Source organism: Oryx dammah, unplaced genomic scaffold, assembly GCF_014754425.2.
Source record: "Oryx dammah isolate SB20612 unplaced genomic scaffold, SCBI_Odam_1.1 HiC_scaffold_19, whole genome shotgun sequence".
NCBI lineage: Eukaryota > Metazoa > Chordata > Mammalia > Artiodactyla > Bovidae > Oryx > Oryx dammah.
The window spans coordinates 22,678,597-22,704,225 of record NW_024070203.1 but is presented as its reverse complement, the minus strand read 5'-3'; the positions used below and the strand labels follow the sequence as shown (position 1 = coordinate 22,704,225).

Below are 25,629 nucleotides of genomic sequence, written 5' to 3'. Positions count from 1 at the left end.
GATATGTTACTTCAAGTTCACAATCTGGCCCCTAATTATGCTTATACCTACTGGGTTGGATATTCTTTCTAGGACTTCCCACACTTATAGCTCCAATCCAGGATACCATCTTCTTTTTGGTTGTCATGTCTCCTTAAGCTCTTCTTGCTGTGAAAGTTTCTCATACTTCCTTTGTTTTAAATGACCTTGACTGTTGGGAGGAGTACTGGTCAGGTATTTTATAGAATGTCTTTCAACTGCAGTATGTCTGATGTTTCCTCATGATTAGACAATGGGTTTTGGGAAGGAAGACCACAGAGTGTGTGTATTCTCATTTGGCCACCTAATACGAAGAGCTGATTCATTGGAAAAGACCCTGATACTGGGAAAGATTGAAGGCAAAAGGAGAAGGGGCAACAGAGAACGAGATGGTTAGAAAGCATCACTGACTCATTGGACGTGAATCTGAGTAGACTCCAAGAGTCAGTAAAAGACAGGGGAGCCTGGTGTGCTGTAGTCCGTGGGGTTGCAAAGAGTTGGACACAACTTAGCATTCTGAACAACTCATCACAGCTCATCAACATGGCTTATCCCTGTTGAGTTTAACCATTATCGGCTGGCTGAGGTACACTGCCCTATTTTTCCTCCATCTACACTGTCCTTCTTGGCAGGAAGTCACTTTCAGCATAGCCACACTTTGAGGAGCAGAGGGTAAAATTGTACCTCATCAAGGACATAGTATCTACATAAATTATTTGGACTTTTCCCCATGGGAAATTTATTTATTCTTCATCTTGTCTTTATTCACACAACCATTTATTGATATCACTGTGAACCCACGGATATTTATTTTACATTTTGGGTTATTGTTGTTGTTCAGCCACCCAGTTCTTTGCAGCCCCATGGACAGCAGCATGCCAGGCCTCTCTGTCCCTCACCATCTCCTGAAGTTTGCCCAAGTTCATGTCCATTGCATTGGTGATGCCATCTAGTCATCTCATCCTCTGATGCCCTCTTCTCCTTCTGTCCTCAATCTTTGGGTTATTACCCAATACTATTTTATTTATTTTCTTGCTCGAGTTGTTCCAACTCTGGCTCTTGGGAGCTTTTCCTATGTCCCTTTGATATATTTCCATCACTGTGTGTTTTCATACTTCCTAATTTTCTGGCCCTAAATGATGTTCCAGGCTCATCTTGTATATTTACCACTCCAGACTTAGAATCAGCAGCTCTCCAAGGGGCTCTGGTTCCTTGCACTGGATATCGATATTAGAAATCTGGATCAGAGTTGTGCCTATTGCTTGATGTGCTATCATTGCTGAGGCATCACTGCTGCTGGATGTTCTCTGCTGACAGAGCAAGGACATTGGCAATGGCAACCCACTCCTGAAGAATTTCACAAAGTCTGGTGGGCTACAGTCCGTGAGGTCTCAAAGAGTCGAACATGACTGAAGTGACTTAGCATACATTCTAATCTGTGTCTATAAACAGATCTGTGTTTATGTAGACATCCTATATCTAACTATATCTATGTGTCCAGTCACTCAGCAGGGTCCAACTCTCTGCAGCCCCCTGGACTGTAGCCCACCAGGCTCCTTTGTCCATTGAATTTTCCAGGTAAGAATATTGGAGTGGGTTGCCATTTCCTGCTCCAGGGCATCTTCCCAACCCAGGGATTGATTGAATGTGTCTCTTGAGTCTCCTGTATTGGCAGGCGAATTTTTTACCACTAATGCCATGTGGGACGCTCCAGAGGCACATACTCTAGGGAGCTAAACAAATACATGCTAACGTCTCCTACTCTAAGCCTTTACCATACGGATCATTCTAGCCTTTTCTCCTTGTCTGTAACCTCTTCTGGACCAACAATGAGAAACCTGACTCCCACAATCCGTTAACTTACAGTGCCCATAAACTGCGGCTCAAGTTGTTCACACGTATGTCCATGAGAAAAACCTTTATCAGCTAAAGTACAGTTCTTTTTATGCTTAGTTCTAGAGCCCATGAATCCCCAAAACTACTTAGGAAACCCCCTAAGCTACTTAAGAAAACTCTGTCTTTTCTCTGCATCCCCTTCAGTAAGGTTGTTTCACACTTTTAATACAGGTATAATCTTTTATCATAGTCTTATTTCATCATGGGGTCCCCTGAACTCCTAAATAATTTTTTAAAAGTTTTATGCATTAAGGTCATTCTTTGGGCTGTAAAGTTTATGGGATTTGACAGATTCATAGTGTCATATATACACCATTACACTATCATAGTGAAAAGTGTCACCACCCTAAAAACATCTCCTGGGCTTCATCTATGCAATAATGCTCTTCCTCCTTACTCTCCATATAATATCCTCTCTTCTTTCGCATGCTGTCTTATTTTAAATGAGCATTTTATACGATTTCACTTTGTTTCTTTTCTTAGTATATCAATTTTATTTGTTAATTTTTTTTTTTTAATATTTGCTCTAGAGTTTACAATGGTTTACCCTCAAACTGGACTTCCCTGGTGGCTCAGTGGTAAAGAATCTGCCTGCTAATTCAAGAGACACAGGTTTGATCCCTGCATTGGGAAGATTCCCTGGAAAAGGAAATGACAACCCACTCTAGTAGTCTTGCCTGGGAAATCCCACGGACAGAGGAACCTCGTGGGCTACAGTCCAGGGGGTCACAAAGAGTCGGACACCACTTAGTGACTAAACGACACCACCAGCAACAGCCTTCAAATTACACTGTAGCACTTCAGGGGTAACACTGGTACCTTATAGCATTCCCAGTTCCTCCCTCATTTGCCTTATCGTGCTGCTGTCATTCATTTTGCTCATCTATATTTATAACCACTAAATACATCATTAATATTGTCACTTTAGACAGTTATCTTTTAGATCAATTAAGAATAGGAAAAAAATTTTAACTTCATTTATTTCTCTTCTAATGCTCTTCCTTTCTCTGTCGATCAAATTTCTGACCTACATCGTTTTCCTTCTGATTGAAAAACTTTTCTTTTTTTAAAAAAAGCTTTAAAAAATATTTCTTCCAGGGAAGGTCATATAGAAATGCACATTTTGTTTGTCTGATAAAATCTTCAGTTCTCTTTCGCTTTTGAAGCATATAGAATTCTAGGTGGGTGACTTTTTCTTTCAACACTTTAAGTATTTCATTTTTCATTCTCTTCATGCTTGCATGGTTTCAGACAAGAAGTATGGTGTATTTCTTCCTGTTCTTCTGTAGGTAAATAGTAACTCCCCTATCCTCACCATTCCAGCCTTCTATGAAGATTTTTTCTTTGTCTTCAGTTTTCTGCAATTTGAATATGACATACTTAAATGTGCTACTTATTTATTTGGTTATTTATTTACTGTATAGTGTCCTCTAAGGTTCCTGGTTCTGTGATTTGGTGTCTGTCGTTAACTTAAGAAAATCTTCAGCTGTTATTACTTCAAAGACTTTTCCTGCTCAGAACTTCTTTCATCTCTTTCTGGTATTCTGATTATGCATAAGTTACACTTTTTGGAATTTTCCCAAAGTTCTTGGATGCTTTGATCTTTATTACTTTTTTTTCATTTCATTTTTCTGTTTGCTTTGCAATTTGGGAAGTTTCTACTGACCTATATTCAAGCTCACTGATTCTTTCCTTGGCCTTGTTGAATCTATTGATGAGCCCATCAAAGACATTCATTATTTCTGTTATGGTGTTTTTGAGTTCTAGTGAGTTTCTTTTTGACTTTTTCTTAGAACTTCTATCGTTTCTTGAACCATGTCTACTTTTCCCAATTGAACCCTTGGCATGTAGCAATAGTTATTTCAAGTTCTCTTTCTGATAATTTCAACAGACCTGGTTCTGATGATTGCTTTGTCTCTTCTTCCGTTTTGGTATGCCTTGTAATTTTCTATTGAAAACTGGTCATATTGTTTCACTGTTCACTGAGGTGAACAGACCTTCACTGTGAGGATTCATTAATGTATTAACCAGGCTAAGGGGTGGGCCATGTTGAATGCTGTATCTATAGGCACCAGTGGCTCCAGATTCTTCTTGTTTCCTTGTGTTTGTCTCTGCTCTTGGACTGAGCTCCCCTAAGTATTCACTGGGCTTCCCCGGTGGCTCAGATGGTAAAGAATTCACCTGTAGTGCAGGAGACCCAGGCTTGATCCCTGGGTTGGGAAGGTCCCTTGAGGAAGGGAATGGCAGCCCAGTCCAGTATTCTTGCATGGAGAAGCCCACTTATCAGAAAGAGCCTGGGTCTCACAGTTCTTTCAGTCATAGTCCTCGAATAATACACTGGATTCTTGATGTGGTGATAAGGTGTGGGGGATAGGGCTCTGCCAATCCTTTAAATCTCCTTTTTGATTTTAAAAACACTCTTCCTTTCCACCTTCTATTTCTCTTAAGGCATTATGTGCTCCATTTATGTGGCTTATGTTTCCTCATATTAAATCTTCATTTCTGAAATGTACCTTTCTTTTATTTCCTTTTTGAGCACTCATCCCAAATTTCTAAGTTTTTTTCTAATTCCGATTTATGTTGTTATAGGCTGCTTTGAATCACATTAAGGGTTTCAACTGGTAGGTTAAAATTTTGGTATCTATTGTAAGCATGTCTTTTGGAGTGTCGTTGCCAATAAGGATATCAATCTATTTTTACTTTACAATTGAAGTATGGCTGAAGAGTTGACTCATTGGAAAAGACCCTGATGCTGAGAGGAACTGGGGGCAGGAGGAGAAGGGGACGACAGAGGATGAGATGGTTGGATGGCATCACGGACTTGATGCACGTGAGTTTGGGTGAACTCCGGGAGTTGGTGATGGACAGGGAGGCCTGGAGTGCTGTGATTCATGGGGTCACAAAGAGTCGGACACGACTGAGCGACTGAACTGAACTGAACTGAACTGATAGCTGATTTACAACATTGTGTTAATTACTGCTGTAGAGCAAAGTGCTAATCTACTTTTAATTCTTTTTCTTATAATAGCTTCGTATGGGATTGCCGCCAATACATTTTGTTGCTAATTTTTGTTCTACACAAATTTTGCTAATTACACAAAAATTAGCAACAAAATGTATTGGTGGCAATCTCATACAAAGCTATTATAAGAAAAAAAGAATTTATAAAGAAGTATGGGTTGGGATAGTTACTGTTTTGTTGTTTTTAACTCCATAGAGTTTTCTTGTCTTTAAAAAAAGATTTACTTTATTTTGGCTGTGCTGGGTCTTTGTTGATGCACGTGGTCTTCCTCTGGTTGCAGTGATCGGGGTCTATTCTTTGTCACGGCACATGGGCTTCTCATTGCAGTGGCTTCTCTTGTAGAGGATCACAGGCTTCAGGTGCATGAGCTTCAGTAGTTGCAATATGCGGGCTCAGTGGTTGTGGCTCATGGGTTCTAGAGTATAGGCTCAGTAGTTGTGGCGCAGAGGCTTAGTTGCTCCATTGCATGTGGAATCTTCCTGGACTGGGGATCAAACCTGTGTCCCTTGCATTGCAAGGTGGATTCTTAACCACTGAGCCACCGGGGAAGCCCCCACAGAGCTTCCTTTAGCTGTTTTCATATAGCATTCAAAACTTCATCCCTTTTCTTCTTCACTTTAGCCCTTACTGTGAGTAATTTTAATCCTATTCACACAAGGCCCTGTCCTGGGAGGGAGATTTGGTTGGTCAGTTTTAGGAGCTCACAGTGTCTAATGGTTGTAGCTCTTTGAACCTTAACTGTAAATCTTCATGCTCACCTGATGTTGGATTGGGCAAACCCCTTCCCATTTTCAATTGCTTCTGCAGTTTGGTCCATGGCACTTTCCTGTGGATAACTGTTGGCAATACTGGGACTCTTCTCTTCCTAGATCTGACAGATATCTGCTTGTTTCTTTCCAATTCCTTCCACACAGATACTGATATCACACCAGTCTTGGGGCTCTTGGGAGACTGTCATTCCCATTTTGAAATTTATGGGTTTATCACATTAATTCTGTTTGCTGCAAATATGGTCCTTGAGGTTTTTGGCTTTGCTATCTAGTTGCTCAGATACGTGGGAATTCTGAGAAATTCAGAAACATATAATTTCAGAGATGTACCACCATTTTCCCAGAATCCCCTTTCTCCTTTGTTGTTGTTCAATCACTAAGTCATGTCCGACTTTTTTGACCCCGTGGACTGCAGCACACCAGGCTCCTCTGCTCTCTACTATCTCCCAGAATTTGCTCAAATTCATATCCATTGAGTTGGTGATGCCATCTAACCGTCTCATCCTCCACTGCCCCCTTTTCCTTTTGCCTTCAATCTTTCCCAGCATCAGGGTCTTTTCCAATGAGTTGACTCTTCGCATCAAGTGGTCAAAGATGATTCAGCTTCAGCATCAGTCATTCCAGTGAATATTCAGGGTTTATTTCCTTGAGGACTGACTGGTTTGATTCTTTCTCCTTCAGTTCAGTTTAGTCGCTCAGTCATGTCCAACTCTGCAACCCCGTGAATCACAGCACGCCGGGCCTCCCTTGTCCATCACTAACTCCTAGAGTTCACCCAAACTCATGTGCATTGAGTCGGTGATGCCATCCAGCCATCTCATCCTCTGTAGTCCCCTTCTCCTCCTGCCCCCAATCCCTCTTTTTCCTTATATCCCCACTAATCAGGAAAAGGTCAAGCATTGCCATGCCCTTGAGTCAAACATCTTTCTTTCACAGAATCATGCTACAACCTCCCTCAAAAACCTTCACAGGGTCTCCTTGCTCTCAGATTCAATTATAAAATTCCTTAATATAGCATGTTGACATTGAATTCCTGCTGGTTACCTCCTATTTAGCTCCCACCAAATCCTTGTACAAATGCTTTACTCTAGAGTCTTCCACTTACTCACTGTGCTATGAGGTCATTCACATCCCTGGGCTTTTTCCTGCACTGTTTTCTAAACTGGGAACACCCTTTCACTCTTTTTCCCTCATCCTGCTCAGCTCAAAACATCAACCCTCCTGCCAACTTTCTTTAAACCACCTAGGCAGAATGAATCACTGATTTTGGCACAAAGCAGTTAAGTATTTAAAAGCACAGACTGTCTCTGTTCAAATCCAGCTCCATCACTATATGGATGGGGATTAGAATGCTGCCTCACTTATTGGTTATTTTTGAGTTTTTATTGAGATAATCTGTGTGAAGAATTTAGCACATAATAGATGCTCAGCAACTGGAAGCCATTATTAATGTCTCTCTTTCTCACTAAATTACATCTTAGAAGATGCAAACTTCCTCCTGCAAAATGATACCATCTTGAGGGGCCAGAGAGCATTGCCTGTACTAGACATTTAACTAATATTTGTTGATGTTATTTTTAACCAAGCAACATGGGGAAATTCCTGGCAAGTTTAGGGGGAAGGGAATTTATCTGAAAAAAGAGGCAAGTGTTACCTTCCAGTACAGGAGATAGCAAAAAACATGGCCATTGGATGAATCTAGAACTAGATTCAAATGCTGGCTCTTGCACCTGTAACCTGTATGGTGCAAGTCTGTGTCTAATAGTGTTAAGATTCCAGGCTGTGGAATCTGGTTTGAATCTAGGATGTAACATTTTTTACCTGTGAGATGTTAGGCAACTCTATTCACTACTCTGAGCCTCAGTTTTCTCCTTTTTAAGTGGGGATAATAACAGTACCTACCCCATAGGGTTGTCATGAGAATTAAATGTGTTGGTATATGTACAGAATTTGGACCAGGGAATGGCCACATATATTTGTAGTATTATGAAAGTGTCAATTTTGCTGACCCTGCAAGCTAGGATATTCTATCTATGAACAATAAAGATGCAATTAACAAAGGGACCCGTTAATGGTGATGGAGGGATTTATACTTACTTTCTGCATTCATGAGTGCCATGTCAAATAAGAGGGAACCCTATGTTGTTTTTGTTGTTGTTTTTATTGAGGCTGGGAAAAAGCTCTTGCCTTGGGAGAGTAATGAGGTTATTATGCAGAGTGAGACAACCAAAACAGACCCTGCTGTCATCAAATGTTTGGCTATGAATCCGAGATCCTGTTATTTCAAATTCCAATCCCTTGAAAAGGTCAGTGGCTGGCTCCAGGTGAGGGCCCGTCAGCTCTCAGAGACATTGCATCTGATAACTCAGTCCTTTCATATTTACCTTGAAGAAGGAAGCAAGCTTTGTATTGCCGTGATAAATAGAAGAACGATAAACGCACAGACCAAGTTTGATTTGAATACTTCATCCCTCATTTGAGAATACTGTAATTAAAAAAAAAAAAAAGGGAGAATGAATTACATTGCAGCAGAGTTGGGCTCTTGGAAGAGTTAAGTTTTTAACCAGTGTTTGGAGTCAGGGGGAAACAACAAGAAAAGATAAGGCATTTCAATATATAAATATATGTATATATATTTGACATTAAGAGGCATCCATATGTTAATAAATCTTTGCGGCCATTACCTCCATCCCTCCCACCAGCCTTCCAGTGAGAGCCCAGGGGTGAATACAATCTCCTTTATAGCAAAAGGGAGCCGATTTCCTTTATAGCAAAAGGGAATGGGAGAGGGACTTTGCATGAACTTATAAATCAGTTCTCCTCCTTCCTCTGAACTCACATCATCTGAACAAAACAGCAGAGCACACATCCATATACGTAGCAAATCAAATCCACATGGACTTTCTTCATGAGTAAACGTTAAGTCATTCAAGGATCTTGCTCTTGGGGACACAAGGAAATTTTTGACCATAGAGTCCTTCTGCCTCCCTTTTTCATGAAAACTATTGAAAAATAAATTCATGGAGTCTTAGAACAGAAAATGGCCAAGAAAATCTCTAGCAAGGGTAGTCCTTTCATTTCGTACAAGAGCAACCAAGACTGATGGACCAATATGCTTGATTGCCCTTCTGTTGTCTGCTCGAGGTGGCCCTGGGGAACGGTGCTAACTTTATTTTGATTATCCAGAGTACTCTGTAATTTCATTGTCCACCCTGAAAAGCTTCTGGAAGGTCAGCACTGAACGTGTATATACTTGTCTTAGTCCTGCCTAGTTTCCTGAACTGTCTTTGAGTCACTAAACTGAGGAATAATCCAATTCCTTCAGAAGGAAGAAAGGATTTTTTAAAACTGAAAAAGATTTCAAAGTTAGCCTACAGCTAAGTCCCTCTTCTTGTCTTAATGCCGGAGAGGTCTACTAACTTACCATAGATCACACAGCACACAACATTTTGAGGGGTGGGAACAGAAAGCTAAGTCTGACTTTGCAATGTCTTTGATCCCCAATTTGAATTTCACCATGATTTTATGAAGGAAGCCAGTAAATAGAGTTCTCATGCTCTATGTCCCTAATACTAACAGAAGACTTGCTTGGGTCAATGAAATCATAAAATTAGTCAAACTTGCTGTTGGTATGGGAGTCCAGTCCCTGGTAACATGATTTTTATTCTCTTGCCTACTCCTTGGTGTGGTCTAGGTTTTAGACTGAACTCGCTGCTTGGTGTCATGGCTGTGACTTGGAGAGTGGGAATGACCTGCAGTTAGTGAACTCCATGGTGCAGGCACCAAGGCAGCTTAGAAACTGCACATTCATTGCTGTCAGAGGGCAATGTCTTTTCTGCTCACTGGTGCTGAGTCCTCTGCCTGCTTGCTGACAACCTGCTCCATACCTAGAGGTAAACATGTCCCTGAAAAATCATGCAGCATCTCCACTCTTGATAAAATAATAGAAAACTCACATTACTGACAGTTTTCCAGAGCACTGCCTAAGAACAGGGCACCATCAGAGAGACCCACACATACCAGCTTGAAAATAAGAGTTAGCCACAAAGCAGTTTATTCAAAGAACGATCAATGTCTGAATTCTTTCTAACAATCAGTTGCACAAGATCTAATTATTCTCTGTTGACTGATTTCAAACCAACTTGGTTATATAGATTTGATAATGAGATTTTAAAAACAACAACAATAATTTTTGTTGTATATAATCCCCCACAATGGCAGAAAGCAAAGAGGAACTAAAGAGCCTCTTGATGAAGGTGTAAGAGGTGAGCAAAAAAGCTGGCTTAAAACTCAACATTCAAAAAACTAAGATCATGGCATCCAGTCCCATCACTTCATGGCAAATAGATGGGAAAAAATGGAAACAGTGACAAAATTTATTTTCTTGGGCTCCAAAATCATTGGGGACAATGACTGCAGCCATTAAATTTAAAGACTGCTGCTCCTTGGAAGAAAAGTTATGGCAAACCTAAACAGCATATTAAAAAACAGAGACATCACTTTGCTGACAAAGGTCCATATCGTTAAAGCTATGGTTTTTCCAGTAGTCATGTACAGTTGAGAGAGCTGGGCCATAAAGAAGGCTGAGTGCTGAAGAATTGATGCTTTGAAACTGGTGCTAAAGAAGACTCCTGAGAGTTCCCTGGACCTCAAGGAAATCAAACTAGTCAGTCGGAAACCAACCCTTGAATATTCACTGGAAGGGCTGATGCAGGAAGCTGGAGCTCCAATACTTTGGCCACCTGATGTGAAGAGCCGACTCACTGAAAAAGACCCTGATGCTGGGAAGATCGGGGGCAGGAGGAGAAGGGGTCAGCAGAGGATGAGATAGTTGAATGGCATCACTGACTCAGTGAACATGATCTTGAGCAAGCTTATTTTCTTCAGATGGCAAGTTGGTTGGTGATAAAGTAGGAGGACTTACTTGGCCCCCAGATACTCCACTCTGTCAGTGTTTCACAGTGAACAAATCCTATTCCTTTTAACCTCAGTTTTCTTATCTGTCAAATGGGGGAATGAATATAATTCATAGGTTTTGCAAAGCTGTTCCATTTTACTGTATTTTGTTATGCTAGAATTTAATAATAACTTCTATCTTTCCATGTTTGAACTCCAGTGCTTAGCACAGGTCATAGAAAGGAAGAAACTTATAAGATTTGTGAAGATGATACCAATTAAATATAAAATATTGGTTTCATAATGGAGTACATTGTTACTTTGGAAATGCAAAGGAGACAAAACTGTGGAAAGAACATCCCTAATTGGCTTAGAATGAGAAGGTGCTGAGGCTGAGTGGTGATTCATTTCACTTCCTCTTGACTTGTGAAGAACTGAGCGCTCTGGTTCACAGCTATATTAAGTTACATGTATTCTCCTTCCTGCCATAGTTAGACTCTTTATCTTGCCTCCTCTCTGTCCTCACTTGGCCCCACTTACTCTTTTATGTCTTAGTGGTGAGCATGGCATAATTTAGAGCTAGACTACCAGGATTTGAATCCCAGCTTCAACACTTATGAGCAATGTCACCTTGGACAAATTTACCAGGTTTTCCACGTCACAGTTTCCTCACCCAGAAAAAGGGGACAATAATAAAAAGCTATCTCGTGTGGGTTGCCGGGAGGATGAAATGAGTTGATATATGTAAAGTGCTTAGAGTCATGCATATAGCACATGGTAACCTTACATAACTATTTACTATAATCAATGAATTATACATATTTTATTGCTATACAGTAAGTCCCCTACATACAAATGAGTTCCTTTCCAAGAGCCTAAGTCCAGTTTGTTCATAAGTCCAACAAAGTTAACCTAGGTAACTAACATAATTGGCTATATAGTATTATACTGTAATAAGCTGATAGTACTTCTCACAAAAATAGCATGTAACAAACAAACACAGAAAATAAAGAATACATTTTCAATCTTCAGTACCTTGAAAAGTACAACAGCTGGTATACAGGGGCTGGCATCGAGTGAACAGACAAGAGTTACTGACTGGAGGAGAGAGAGGAGGTGGGGGATGGTGGAGCTGAAGGGTCATCAGGAGAAGGAGACAGAGAGGAAGCTGCAAGTTCACTCCCCCCGACACTGAAGAACATTTGCATCTTTGAAAGTTCTCAACATAAACACTCCTATGAAAGGGACTTACCGCATTTGTTACCTTTTCCAACAAGTGTTGCTTTCTAGAATGCTGTCTTTCATTTTTCTGTACAAAACTGTACCTTGTACTCAGTAGGGTGCCCCAAAATGTTGCTGACTGATGGGTCCATCATGTTAGAAAGGATTCTTCTATGGAGAATTACAATCTCCTATGTGATCTTTTGTCTTAGAAAAAGACTTTTGTCTGTACTCCTTCCTTTGCCTCCTATAAGATCTCTTGCCAAAGGGGTAGAATTCTCCCTTCTCTGGGCACCTTTGGAAAAGGTGTCTTATAATTCACTGAGTCCTTGATCTATAAGAGGACTTGTCCACTGCATTAAAAATGAAGAACTTGAGAGTCAGACGTGGGAAAGACCTAGTCAAAGTCAATCAGGTGGTTGGTGGCAAAGTTCTGACAACAAGCCATATCTCCTGGCTCCTAGTGGAGTTTTTGCTCCACTACACCTCTGTCTTTGGACAGGAAATGCCCTGAAGACAGTAACTGAGCTAACTGTAGATGGGGTTAATACCCATTAAAGAGGCCATAATACTTGGAACAAATTACAGATGCTTCCTTTGAGAGCTTAGATTAGAATTTTCATTATAGGTAGCCCTTTGTATAATCAAAATTCGAATCCAAGCTCTCAAAGGAAGCATCTGTAATTTGTTCCAAGTATTATGGCTTTGGATCCAGGTGTTCCACACCAGCAGATTCAACCAACCACAAATCAAAAAGATTTGTGAAAAAAAAAAAAATTCCAGAAAGTCCCCCAAAGCAAAACTTCAATTTGCTACTCACTGGCAATTATTTACATAGTATTTACACTTTATCTGCAACTATTAACATGGCATTTGAATTTTAAGTAAATTAGAGATGATTTGAAGTATATGAGAGGATGTGTGTAGATTATGTGCAAATACTATGTCATTGTATGACCTTGGTACCTATGGTCCTGAAATAAATACCCTGCAGTAGAAAGGGACAACTGTACTATTATTTTTCAATGTGTAGGGATTTTGTTGATTCAGGAAAGGGTCAGTTCAGAAAAGGGCCAAAATCTAGTATAACAAATTGAATAATAATAAGTAGGCAATATGCTAAGTGCTTCTTGGGGACGAGCTCATTTAATTATCATGACAACACTTTTAAGAAGATCGTATTTATCATATCCCCACTTTGCAGATAATGAAACTGAAAATTAGAATTATTGAGTAAAACAAGCAGGACCTCACAGATTGTAAAGAAGGAATCCAGATTGTTTGACCCCAAAGTTCAAGGTCTAAAGAAAGTGAAGTAACTTAGTCATACCTGACTCTTTGCGACCCCATGGACTGTAGCCCACCAGGCTCCTCCTTCCATGGAATTTTCTAGGTAAGAGTACTGAAGTGGGTTGTCATTTCCTTCTCCAGGGGATCTCCCCGACCCAGGGATCGAATCCAGGTCCCCCACATTGTGGGCAGACGCCTTGCCATCTGAGCCACCAGGGAATCCCATATTATGTCAGGGGAGTGTGCAATTTCCTTGGTTCTGTCTCCTCACAACAAAAATTTGAAGTGATGGACTCAGAGCCCTCGGACAGACCATGTCACAGCTCTCGGACAGATCAGTGTTACAGCTCTGTGTTACAGCTCAGTTTTATTTAGAAAATAAAGAAAAATACATCCTTGAGGAGTGAGGGCATGATGACTCAAAAGACATGAAGAGGAGAGAGAGAGAGCGGCAGAGAAAGAGAGACAGAAAGAGACCGAGAGAGACCGAGAGAGAGAGACAGTGAGAGAGAGACCCTGGCCCTTTAGCTCCTCTTACTACACGTTTTTTCTCCTCCCCTGGGCTTGCCCTATGTGAGCTGGGCTAGCCAGGAGTGCTGTTTGTTCTACCTGAGGTCCTCACTCCAGTCCTCGGACCATCCTTTGTTCTATTTTCGGGGGCTTTTCCCTTCCTTGTCTTTTAGCCATCTTTCCTGGACTCCCTTTTCCTATTCTAACTACCTAACATTTATCTGCTGAGACTTTGCTATTTTTAAGATAAAATCATCTTCACAAGATGAACGATCATATTTCAGTGATGTGGTTTACAATACAAAGAAAGAAAATATATAAAAAATTTGAGTCTATGTAAATCTTCATTAGAATGAAAGTGAAGCATGATCTGGGCAAAGAATGGACCTTAAAACACTTCATGAATCAGTCTAATACACTGGCACTGCTGCATTTTCATGATTGATTTATGGATTCTCCTCACAAAGCAAAGCAAAATAAAGAACCCTTTTCCTAAGGCCTAAATGGGTGAATGAATAACAGGGAAGAAAATAAAAGATACAGTGGATTTTATTAAATGCAACAGAATAAGAGGGACCACCACCTTCAAATAATTTAAAAAATGTTTTAAAAATGAAAATTTCCTACTTGATTTGATTAGGTTGGAACCTGGGTTCCCTTCCAAGAAGTAGAGCAGGAAAAATTTGTGTTCCATTTTGTTCATTGTCTGTGGATGTTGGCCCTGCATTCTCTTGAAAGACATATTCATAAATGAACTCAGAGCCATCAGAACCTATGAATTCCTAGATCTTTCATAAGGAAGCTTGGAACTGAAGTGTGATCACACAAGGAAAAACCCATTCTGTATTCTTCATCTACAGAGATGGGACTAGGGAAGTTAGCTTGCAGAGGTGATGGACAGAGTTTCTAGTTTTTTATGTTTCTTTGCCTGACCCAGGCCTGGAAAATCATCCTAGGTGGGTCAGAGAGAAATCACCCCACTCTGCTAGATTCTCTAATTTGTTGTTGTAGTTGCTGTTCAGTTGCTAAGTTTTGTTTGACTCTTTGTGACCCCATGGACTGCAGGACACCAGGCTTCCCTGTCCTCTACTATCTCCTGGAGTTTGCTCAACCTCATGTCCACTGAGTTGGTGATACCATCCAACCATCTGATTCTCTGTTGAACCCTTCTCCTTTTCTTCCTGCCCTAAATCTTGCCCAGAATTAGAGTCTTTTCCAGTGAGTTGGCTCTGCATCAGGTGACCAAAGTATCGGAGCTTCAGATTCAGCATCAGTCCTTCCAGTGAATACTCAGAGTTGATTTTCTTTAGGATTGACTGGTTTGATCTCCTTGCTGTTGAAGGGACTCTCAAGAGTCTTCTCCCGCACCACAGTTCAGAAGCATCAATTCTTTGGCATTCAGCCTTCTTTATGGCCCAGCTCTCTCATCTGTACATGACTGCTGGAAAAACCATAGTTTTGATTATACAGACCACTTTCACATCTGAAAAGTGATGTCTCTGCTTTTAATGTGCCATCAAGTTTTGTCACAGCTTTTACTCCAAAGGGCAGTTTTGACTATGAGCCAAAAGGTACTTACTAAATTCTTACATCTCTACAAGATGTAGCTGCTGCTGCTGCTAAGTCGCTTCAGTGCGACCCCATAGACAGCAGCCCAGGCAAGAATACTGGAGTGGGTTGCTATTTCCTTCTCCAATGCATGAAAGTGAAAAGTGAAAGTGAAGTCACTCAGTCGTGTCCGACTCATAGTGACCCCATGGACTATAGCCTACCAGGCTCTTCCATCCATGAGATTCTTCAGGTGAGAGTACTGGAGTGGGTGTAGAGGACACTTTAAACCAAAGCAATAATCTAGTTAACTGTCCAAACTACAATGAGTTTTGTCTTTTTTTTTTTCCTTCATGTATTTATTTGGATTGAAAAATTGTATAGGTGGAGTGGGGATTTTATTTGTCACCTTGATCTAACTTTGATGAATGCTGATTTCACTTGGCAAAACCTCAGAAATGAGCCATTAACTCCTACTGGAACATTTCCATTGATGAAGAAATCAGCCTCTCAGTTGACAGCCCATTCCATCTTTGAATAAATCTAGTTTGAAGAAAGATAGTTTTCCAGCACATCTCTCACTAATATAAATTAATATGTTAAGAATCTCAACTGAGACAATCTACTCATTTTGTATGACTGAACTAAAGAATGTAACCTCCATTTTATTGTTGAATCCATGCATTGTGAAACCTGGCACTGAATAGAGCACTCTTAAATTAGATCGTTTGGGTGAAAGACATACTTACAGTAAAAACCAAGAAACTAATTTTCAGTCCTTTCATATTTTGAAATAGACTCTATTTCCTATCTTGGTGTCTAACCAAATCATTACCAAGAACAGTTCTATGAGGGACAGGTGTATCTGAGGAATGTCTCACTGGTATACTTCTTCCTAAGAGACTTGACCTTCAAACACAGGTGGGCTCCTCATCCTTTAACAAAGTCACAAGGAATCATGCTAATGAGTATTTAAGATGGACAGCTTCAGAAATGTGAGACAGAGAGGATGCCACCTCAGGAATGACAGAAGATCCTTAATGATAACAGTATTGTGAATCTGTCTTGACAATGACCATGTATTATGGTCTTCCTTGGTGGCTCAGCTGGTAAAGAATCCACCTGCAATGCAGGAGACCTGGGTTCGATCCCTGGGTTGGGAAGATCTGGGTTTGATCCCTGGGTTGGGAAAATGCCCTGGAAAAGGGAATGGCTACCCCCTCCAGTATTCTAGACTGGAGAATTCCATGGACTGTATAGTTCATGGCATTGCAAAGAGTCAGACATGACTGAGTGGCTAAGCACACAACGTGTTATGGTCTTCCTGGGGAGGGAGATGGATTGCCATGTGAGAATTCCAAGTCAAACTTTTACAAAGCTTACAATCCACCATTCTCCCAGCTCACCCTTCTTCAAACCTCCCATTTGGGGAGGAAAAACTCTTCCTTTCTTGAGGACCCAGTCACCCAAGACGTGGTGAGGGGATGAGAATGATAACTGCTTCTTGACTTTTTGCCCAGAAGCCCGTAGTTTTAGATGATGCTTATATCCATACATAAAGCATCAGATTACTTTTAAAGACTGAGATGATGACCTTTAGGTTGAAATCATAACTGTACCATTCTACACTAGACTATTACGGATGAAATTGGTACTCCTGACTCTGAAAATGCTGGCTTTGTGGCACTGGAGCTCGCTAATTGATCTGATAAAAGAAACAAGTGACACAGCCCTTGATGTCATTTGACCTCCTAGTGGGTGTAGAAGTAGCAGAAATTTTACAAGATAATATCAAGAATGTAAAGGATTCTCACTTAGCTATTATTTGAACAGGAATGATTCCCCCCCACCAAATATCTTTGAAATCTGTCCCTCTTACCTGAAGAAGGTGGTCTAAATATTCTTATTATTCTGAACCTTATTAGAGCAATAAAACTCAAGAATAACCTGAGGCTACAAAGGAGTAATTCCTTCAAAAACCAGAGACCACTTGGTTCAGTGTTCATGTATCTCCCCTCTGCATGTAAATAAGAAATAGCGTGCTTCAGCACATTCTGAACATTTCCCAAAATAGACAAAAGCATTTTTTTCTCATTACTTAATCCCAGAATCCAACATCTTAACAGATTTTTCATTCATTTACCTACCCTCCTCTGCTTTGCTGAAACTCCTTATTTTAGTTCACTCATTATAACTCCAATAGGAGTTTATAGAAAGAAGAAATATTTCAAAATTTGTGACACATTTTCCTGAAATCTCTTAAGCCTTCAGTTAGCTTTGATTTTCTTTATAAAGGATAGAGAAAACTGAGTGAAATTCTGAACAGATATAAGAATCAATTGTACTCAGACAAAGGATTATATAAAGGTTTCTTTGTATGACAAATCCTTGTTTTTATGTGGTTACTGAACATAATAAAAGTAATATTAAATGAATGTTTTGAAATATTTGGCACAGAACTTAGTTCATAGCAAGCACTATCTATGGGCTTCGGGTGTGTACTTGATTAGTATATACCTTACAAGGTTATGAATCTATGAAAGTCATGACCCTAGTACCCTGAGATAGAAGACACATTAAGATTCCTCCTTACCACTGTTTTTAATGAAGTCGTTTCTCTAAAGAAGCTGTAGAAGTGTAAGATTTATTTTAAGTGAGGATGCAGCCTCACCCAGAATTGGATTGGCATAGAATTCACCAGAAGGACAGAAAAAATAACTATTGCATTTATTCAGACATCTATTATATGTGTATTACATCATCTGATTTTTACAACATTCCAATGAAGGGCAGGTGGTATGATCACCATCATCTCACTGAGATCAAACACCTTTTCCTCCATCACCTAGGCAGTATCTAGCAGGAATTGGGTTAAAGTCACGTTTACTCAGTAAACAAGTTTATGTTCTTTCCTCTGTCTTTTAACAAAGACCAAACACTTGTGAGCTTTCCTGTAGTTCAGATGGTAAAGAATCTGCCTGCAATGTGGGAGACCTGGGTTTCATCCTGGGTTGGGAAGATTCCCTGGAGAAGGAAACAGCAATCCTCTCCAATATTCTTGCCTGGAGAATCCCCATGGACAAAGGAGCCTGGTGGGCTACAGCCTGTGGGGTTGCAAAGAGTCGGACGTGACTGAATAACTTTCACTCACTCAAAAACTCGTGAAATAAATGAAGCTTTTGCATGTGCACAGGGGTGTCTATCTATCAACTTGTTATTATCCAATAATGATCTGTAAGTTAATTAAGTCTCCACTGCACCTACATCTATTTTCAAAGTGGGACTTGAACCAATGTCTGTTTGACCCTCAAGCCTGAGCCCTTGGAAGGCTTATAGAGACATTCCTTCTAGGATTATCTGAGACCGTGTGGACCTTGTTTACGGACCCAGGACCTTCTGACGTGATCTGATCTCCGAAGGCATGAAGCGAGTGACTAGCCCGTTTCAAAGTACAGCCGAGAATGGAGAAATGTGGCTGACAACTCAGGACAACAGAATCCCAGAAGGGTTTTCTCAAAATGTAAGTCCCTCTGCAAAATCAGAATCTTAGGGACAGAGAGATGGGCAGGGGCCTACGTATTAAACAAGATCTTCAAGTTTGAAAACTAGTAGCCTAGGACAAAGAGGCTTTTTATTGCTTAAATTTGTAAGGGTGACAAAGGAGGCCTTGATTTCTCAGAGAAAAACGTTCGGAATTTAACAGGAAGATACTGGCATTGACAGAAGGAAGGAATCTAATCGCCATCAATATGGTCTGATTTTTAACAGCACAGTAAACATAAAAACCCTGCATAGAACATAAATTTTCGATCAGTTTTGAAGTGTGCACTGAACATATCTTAATCTTTATTCCAAATGAGGAAATTGCCTCATTTTGAGGTGGTCCTGATGTTTTTGTAACATCAAGTTGAGTGAAGTCACTCCAGTAACTATTTCCATGTGATCAAGTTCTCTTAAGGCACGAAAGGTTTTCTTTGGCCTAGAAACCAAAGTAATTGTAGTTAATTGCCTTCCTCATCTAAGTTTCATTCAGAGCCTTGTCCCAGAAGAGAAATAAGGGGTACAGGCTGAGAACTATCACCTCTCTAAAAGTGTTCTGGGATTAAGATCTTCATATATAAAGAACACTCACAAATCAATAAGACAGAAATGAGCATCACAATAAAAGAAGACAATTAAGACGAACATTCAAGTCACATAATTAAGACAAATGTGAAGATCACAAAAGAAGAAATATAAAGACCGAAACACAAAACACATATACAGAAAGACATTCAACCTCAATAATAGTTTTTTTAAAATATGGCAGGAAGATGCTCCTTGTATCTTATCAAGTTGGTAATTTTTTAGAAAGCATAAGCACAGTTTTTGAGGGTTATTTCAGAATACACATCGAGTATTTTAAAATGTGCATTCTCTTGTATCCATTTTTATGATTTTATCGCAAGAAAATAATTAAACATGGATGTATGATATAACTATGACCCTGGTAATGGCAATGCAATTTATAATTTGCAATAGTTAAAAACTGAGGGAACAAAAGCAAAAGTAGTTAAAATATGCACCGGCATAGTATGCAGTTACAAAAAATATTTTGTAACTAAACATTTATTACTGTGGGGAAAAGTTCAAGTGAAGAATGCTTAACACTGTCTTACAAGGCATGATGTATAAATGACCCTGTTTTAATAGAAACATTGCACAGGTAAGTGTAAAGAATCACACTCATGGATGACTAGCAAAATATTAACACTGGGCATTGCGGGTTGAGATCACAAGAGATGTCATTTTCTTCGTTTCTTCACTTTCACTTTTCACTTTTATATGCTTGGTATAAGCTTTTGCTAGGGCAAAGGCATTACCTTTTTTAGGAAAAAAAATCATATATATTAGAAGAAAAAACCCAATATGATTGACAGTATGTGACAAACGCCATGATTCCTACATCTCTTTATTACAGTTCTATTTTTTTTTTTCGCCCCTGAGATCTATAAGCTCCCTTTAGGAAATTTTAGCCGGAAATTAAAGACAGGCAGAGAATTCTGTAGTGGAGGGGACCTTAGATGACTGGATAAGGGCTCTACCCCCATTCTGGAGTCTTCCCAGAAATCTCATGTGGTTGCAGGGGAGTGAAGATGTTGAGAATCACTACTTCTAACCAGGCCAAGATCTAAGTCTGGGGTCACATGACTTGTCACCTGTGTGATTTTTGAGTGACTGGAGCTGCTATTTATAATTACATCGAGAAAACGGACGTAAATTGGGCAAACCAGGACGTGTGTTCATCAAGACCTTTGGGAATTCACAGCCTCAAAGCACTGACAGCTGAAAGCTACCAGGAGCTGCCCAACTATCTCATTTCACAGGTGAGAAAACCTGAGGACAGAGAAGGAAAGTGTGCCGTTCAAACTTGGTTAAGACACAGGAGTCATGAACATACTTTCTGAAGCTTAACTCAGAAGATTTCTCTGTGTGGACATCCCGTGAACCACCATGAGATGACATGGCAGGGAGTAAGCAGAACATTACAATCTTCTCTCCTGAAACTCCACTGTCAAGAGTCAGACCAAAAGCAACCCATGTCTTTTGGCTCTTAAGATTCACAACATATAGCTTGAGGCCAGTTGCAGGGGTGAGGCAATCTCCTCAAAGATTCTCCTTATTAACCCGAGTCTCCAGTACTCTTGCCTGGAAAATCCCAGGAACGGAGGAGCCTGGTGGGCTGCAGTCCATGGGGTCACCAAGAGTTGGACACGACTGAGAGACTTCACTTTCACTCTTCACTTTCATGCATTGGAGAAGGAAATGGCAACCCACTCCAGTGTTCTTGCCTGGAGAATCCCAGGGACGGGGGAGCCTGGTGGGCTGCCGTCTATATGGGGTCGCACAGAGTCGGACGCGACTGAAGCGACTTAGCAGCAGCAGTAGCGGTCAGTCACTCAACAAGTATTTATGCAACACTGGGAGGCGGGTAAAAGTCCCACTTCACATAAAGCTTGGTACATGTTACTTTTTACAAGCTAATGTAACCAAGAAGTGTCTGGATGACATTTCAAAGCGGCTTTTCACATTCTCCAATTCACAAATAAAGGTGGAAAGGAGAACAGTTTCCCTTATTCAAATAACCATATATTGTTCAAACAGAATGAAGAATTTTTCTTTTTTTTCTTCCTACAGAATTTCCAAGGTAAAAATCATTGTTTCCATTTCCAGTTTTTCTCTCAGAAAATATACATTTATGTTCCAAACTTGCTCTCAAAAAGCAGGGTAGGGCAGTGGGAAGAGACAAGACTTTGGAGTCACAAATACAGTAAATATTTCAACAAATCTTAGATGCACAATTTTTACCCTACCTTTTAACACTGAAATCAGAGAGTTATCTTACTGTCATTGGAGACAAAATCTTGAATTCTTCCAGGGAGGTTTGTAATTGCTGCTACTGGTCACTAGGGGGCAATGTGAACCCAGTGAAGTGAAAGTTTCTTCGTCGTGTCCGACTCTTTGCCACCTCTTGGACTATACAGTCCATGAATTTTCCAGGCCAGAATACTGGAGTGGGTAGTCTTTCCCTTCTCCAGGGGATCTTCCTGACCCAGGAATCCTGCATTGCAGGCAGAGACCACTTTAAATTCTCTGCCTGACTTTTTTTAAAGATCACATTCAGAGCGTGAACTCAGGTGGCAAAACCATGTGCATTCCACTTTGGAGTTCAGCTTCTTGGAGAGGATTTTTGTTTGTTTTTTCATCTAACCAATACCCAGGGAGAGGCATGTGAATTTCCCTGTTCACTCTGTCTCTTGGGTGGTTTTTCTTAGTGCTGCATAGAAACCGGACACCTCACAAGGGATGGTACCTTAGGGTCAATGAAATATGGCAACCAAATTCTGAGATCTACAACTTCTACTTAACCTCTAAGAGGTTCTGTTTTCTCTTACAAAAGTAAGCGAGATAGTAATGCTTCCCTGAGCATGCAATAGGCCAGTATACTGAAACGCTGGCCACAGAGTAGAAGCATGCTGATGCTGTGCTCTAATTCTGGAGTCCTGTGGATTTTAAGGCTCTGCTTTTATTTCGGTAAGGCTTCTGGGACCCTTTCTTACCTGATCTGTCTCCCAAATCCCTGCCCTGAGTTTCCACTTCACCCAAAGTTCAAAGAGAAGAGAATGAAGATGGCACAGGATTGCCTTCTCCAGACAAGGGCCTGGGGTAGCAGGTCCTCAGGGCTCCTGGGAGGGGCAGTGTCCTAACCAGACCAGGGCACTGGCTTTGGGGTCACAGTGAGCTCAGATTGCAGTCCCTATACTGACAGCTTGAGTTTGGGTGGGCTACGGAATCATTTCTCCATGCCCCATTTCATCAAGTATAAAAGGAGGCTCTTTGTAACATCCATTGGGTTGGCCAAAAAAGTTCATTTGGGTTTCTCTGTAACATCTTATGAAAAACCCGAATGAACTCTGGCCAACCCAATATTTCTTACGGTCATTTTTAGTTTGTGCTCATAGCTTAGAAACTGTTGTGTAGTGGCTAAGTCCTATTTGACTCTTGGTGACTCCATGGACGGTAGCCTGCCAGGCCCCTCTGTCCATGGGATTTCCCAGCAAGACTACTGGAGTGGGCTGCCGTTTCCTCCTCTAGGGGATCTTCCTGACCCTGGAATCGAACCCACGTCTCCTGCTTGGCAGGCAGATTCTTAACCACTGAGCCACCAGGAAAGCACATAACTTAGAATGGTACCTGTTGTTCAGTTGCTACTCATGTTTGACCTCATGAATTGTACTTCTGTTTTTGTGACCCCCATGAACTGTAACCTGCCGGGCTCTTCTGTCCATGGGATTTCCCAGGCAGGAATACTGGAGCAGGTTGCCATTTTCTTCTCCAGGGTGAAATAACCACTGGTTACTACTTTTGATATATCCTCTGCTCAGCAGTAGTGTTGACCCCGGAGAGGGTCTCTGAGCAGGAGTCAACGAGGACTGTGTCTGTGACTTGACGGGGGTGAGCACTATCCGGTGTGCCACGATTGCCCACCCCTGGGAGCCCATGTCATGCAGAGCACAGGCTAGATGGTGTAAAACCGGACTATCAGTGACCTGATCCCCACGTGTCTGCTCAGGAGCAGGTGCTGTCCCCTTGCTTCTAGAAGAACCTCCCTGGTCGCAGAAAGCAACCTCTGATACTTAGTTCCTCCTCTAGCTCCAATGCCCCTCCAGTACCAGTGCCTGCAGGTGAGCACCAGACATTATTGAATAAAATACATTAGAAATGATTTCTAGTCTGCAGGGGTCAGGTCATCAGCGAAGCAAGTACATCTTTAGCAAGAATGAATAAAAGAGTTTTTGTACAGCTCTGGACACAGCCTAATTGAGAAGATTCTTTGTAAGACCACCCTGCCTTTCCTAGCTCCTTCAATGGAGAAGCCAGGATAGAAAATGCCTTTAATTATATTACTAACAAGAAAAATCCACCTGCAATGGTCGGGGGTGGGGGGTGGGGAGGGTTGCTGAATATGCAAAGTGTTCCTTTTCCTTTTGTTTTGTTAGTACATAGACACAATACATTCAAACTGTGAATCACAGGTGAAGATCTTAATTTTGGAGTTTGCAACCTTCAGATAGTTATCAAAGAAACTCACTGGGAATAATGCATGTGCTTGGAAGTGTGAATTCTCCAAACCCAGCAAAGTAGAATCTTCCAGGCAGCTGAGCAAACTTGCAAAAAATTGCTCACTGGAGCTTTGCAGAGTATCGAATCAAACTCCTGAAATTTGCTTGCAAATCCCCTGCTGTTCTTGCCGGAGGCTCCTGCAGATGCTAAGCACCTCCTGTGCTCAGCCAAGGAAGGTCTGTCAGCTTCCATCAGTGCAAACGAGCAGCCTAGTTACCCAGGGACAGCACCCACTCATGGTTTGGTGCTGGGGGGAGGGGAGAAGGGGCATGAAACTAAGTCACCATCAATACAGTAATGGTAGCCACTTTTGAGCAGTTGATCTCATCAAGGCATTGCCTGGAGCATTTCATCCTAAATTATCAGGGAGGCGTGTCCATCAGCCTCACTGTACAGAGAGGATCTCCTTCTCAGAGACTCCTTCACTTACTGAAGGTCACACAGCAAGGAAGTGGCAGAGGTGGAACTGGAACCCAATTCTGAATCCACTACCATGTACTATGCATACATCGGGGGAACTCTGAGCAGCGGACAACTGGGAAAATGGGAGAACAGGTGTCTACAATCTAACAAAGACAGTGTTTATCACTAATACTTGCATTAGGTTATTGGGTGCCCTCATATAGTAGGTTACAAGGGTAGCAGATTCACCTAAAATCAATGGCAAGTGGATGCTAACGTCACTTGGGTTAATAATCTCAAAGTGGAAGGAACTCCTTTGTTCTTTCCATCATCTTTTCCATAAAGAGCAAACTTGACGCTCTCTTTATCTAACCAGCATCTCCTTTCATGGCCTTCGGTCTACTCATGATTTTCAAAGAGAAAAAGAAAAGACAGTACTAAACCAAGCAAACACACCACAAACACACTCAACCAAAACCGCAGCCCCTGGGCTCGCTCTCTGGTCCCATGAACATTTACAACCATTTATTTCAGAAAAAGAGCCACTGTGGAGACCCAGCTCTACCTTGTGCTCCAGGCTGGAGTCTTTAAACATCAGTGAGAATGGCTTGATATGCTCTCTTCTCAATTTATCACCACTCCGCAAGTCGATGGTATGTTCTATTCTCTTGTTAATTTCCTCAGGCCCAGACTGGACATGCAAAGCTTGTGCAAGATGGTTTGGAAGTAGATTTATTGAATTTCTTGTTAGGGCAGCCAGAGTCTAGGGGGAAAGCACATGCAGACACAATAAACCTGCTAGTCCCCTTTGGATTAAAAAGAAAGGCAATGTGTTCAGATTAGGTTGCATCGCAAACAGTAATAGCATTCCGTGCAGTTGCATTATTCAGTGAAACCTACAGAAGTCGATAAGTTAGCATTTGGTTCCCAGAAACACAACCTGGAAAAACAGTATATCAAGGGGGACATTTCCCTCTCCTCTGTGTAGGTGCACTGAATTCCTTCGGTTCAGCTATAGGGAGAGCTGTCAGTTTGCAAATGTTAACCAAGAGCCTTCTCTAACCAGGCACATTCCTGGTTTGAGAGAAAGAAAACCAATACAAATAACAGAAGGGAAAACAGAGCTGAAAAGCCCACAGAAATGATCCTCTCCAACCAAGTAGATTCCACATTTTCATGTGGTCTTTCCTTGAATGGTGGTGGAGAGACTTGGGGACAAATGGATTGCATTTTTTTTCTTTTTTAAGCATTTCTCATGGACAGTCAAATGAGCCAGAATCTGCTACTTAAACTTGATGGAGATTGTTAGACCTTTCACACTTGACAAATGTTTTTTCCCCATAGACTGTTACATATCTATATTTTCATATAGATATATGTGTTTGATTTCCT

At 41.0% G+C, this 25,629-nt stretch overlaps 1 protein-coding gene across 3 annotated transcripts in view; it reads right to left on the bottom strand.

Annotated features, from left to right (window-relative positions):
- Positions 1–25,629, bottom strand: part of ADCY8 (adenylate cyclase 8) — a 231,883-nt gene that overhangs the window by 62,007 nt on the left and 144,247 nt on the right. For 2 of the 3 annotated variants that reach the window (XM_040261749.1, XM_040261750.1), the window contains exons 8-9: positions 24,803–25,000; positions 8,091–8,191 (exon numbers count right to left, since the gene is read on the bottom strand). In XM_040261749.1, coding sequence (XP_040117683.1) covers positions 8,091–8,191; positions 24,803–25,000 — 299 coding nt within the window. The remainder of the gene's footprint in view (positions 1–8,090; positions 8,192–24,802; positions 25,001–25,629) is intronic. The other variant, XM_040261751.1, reaches the window with a different exon arrangement.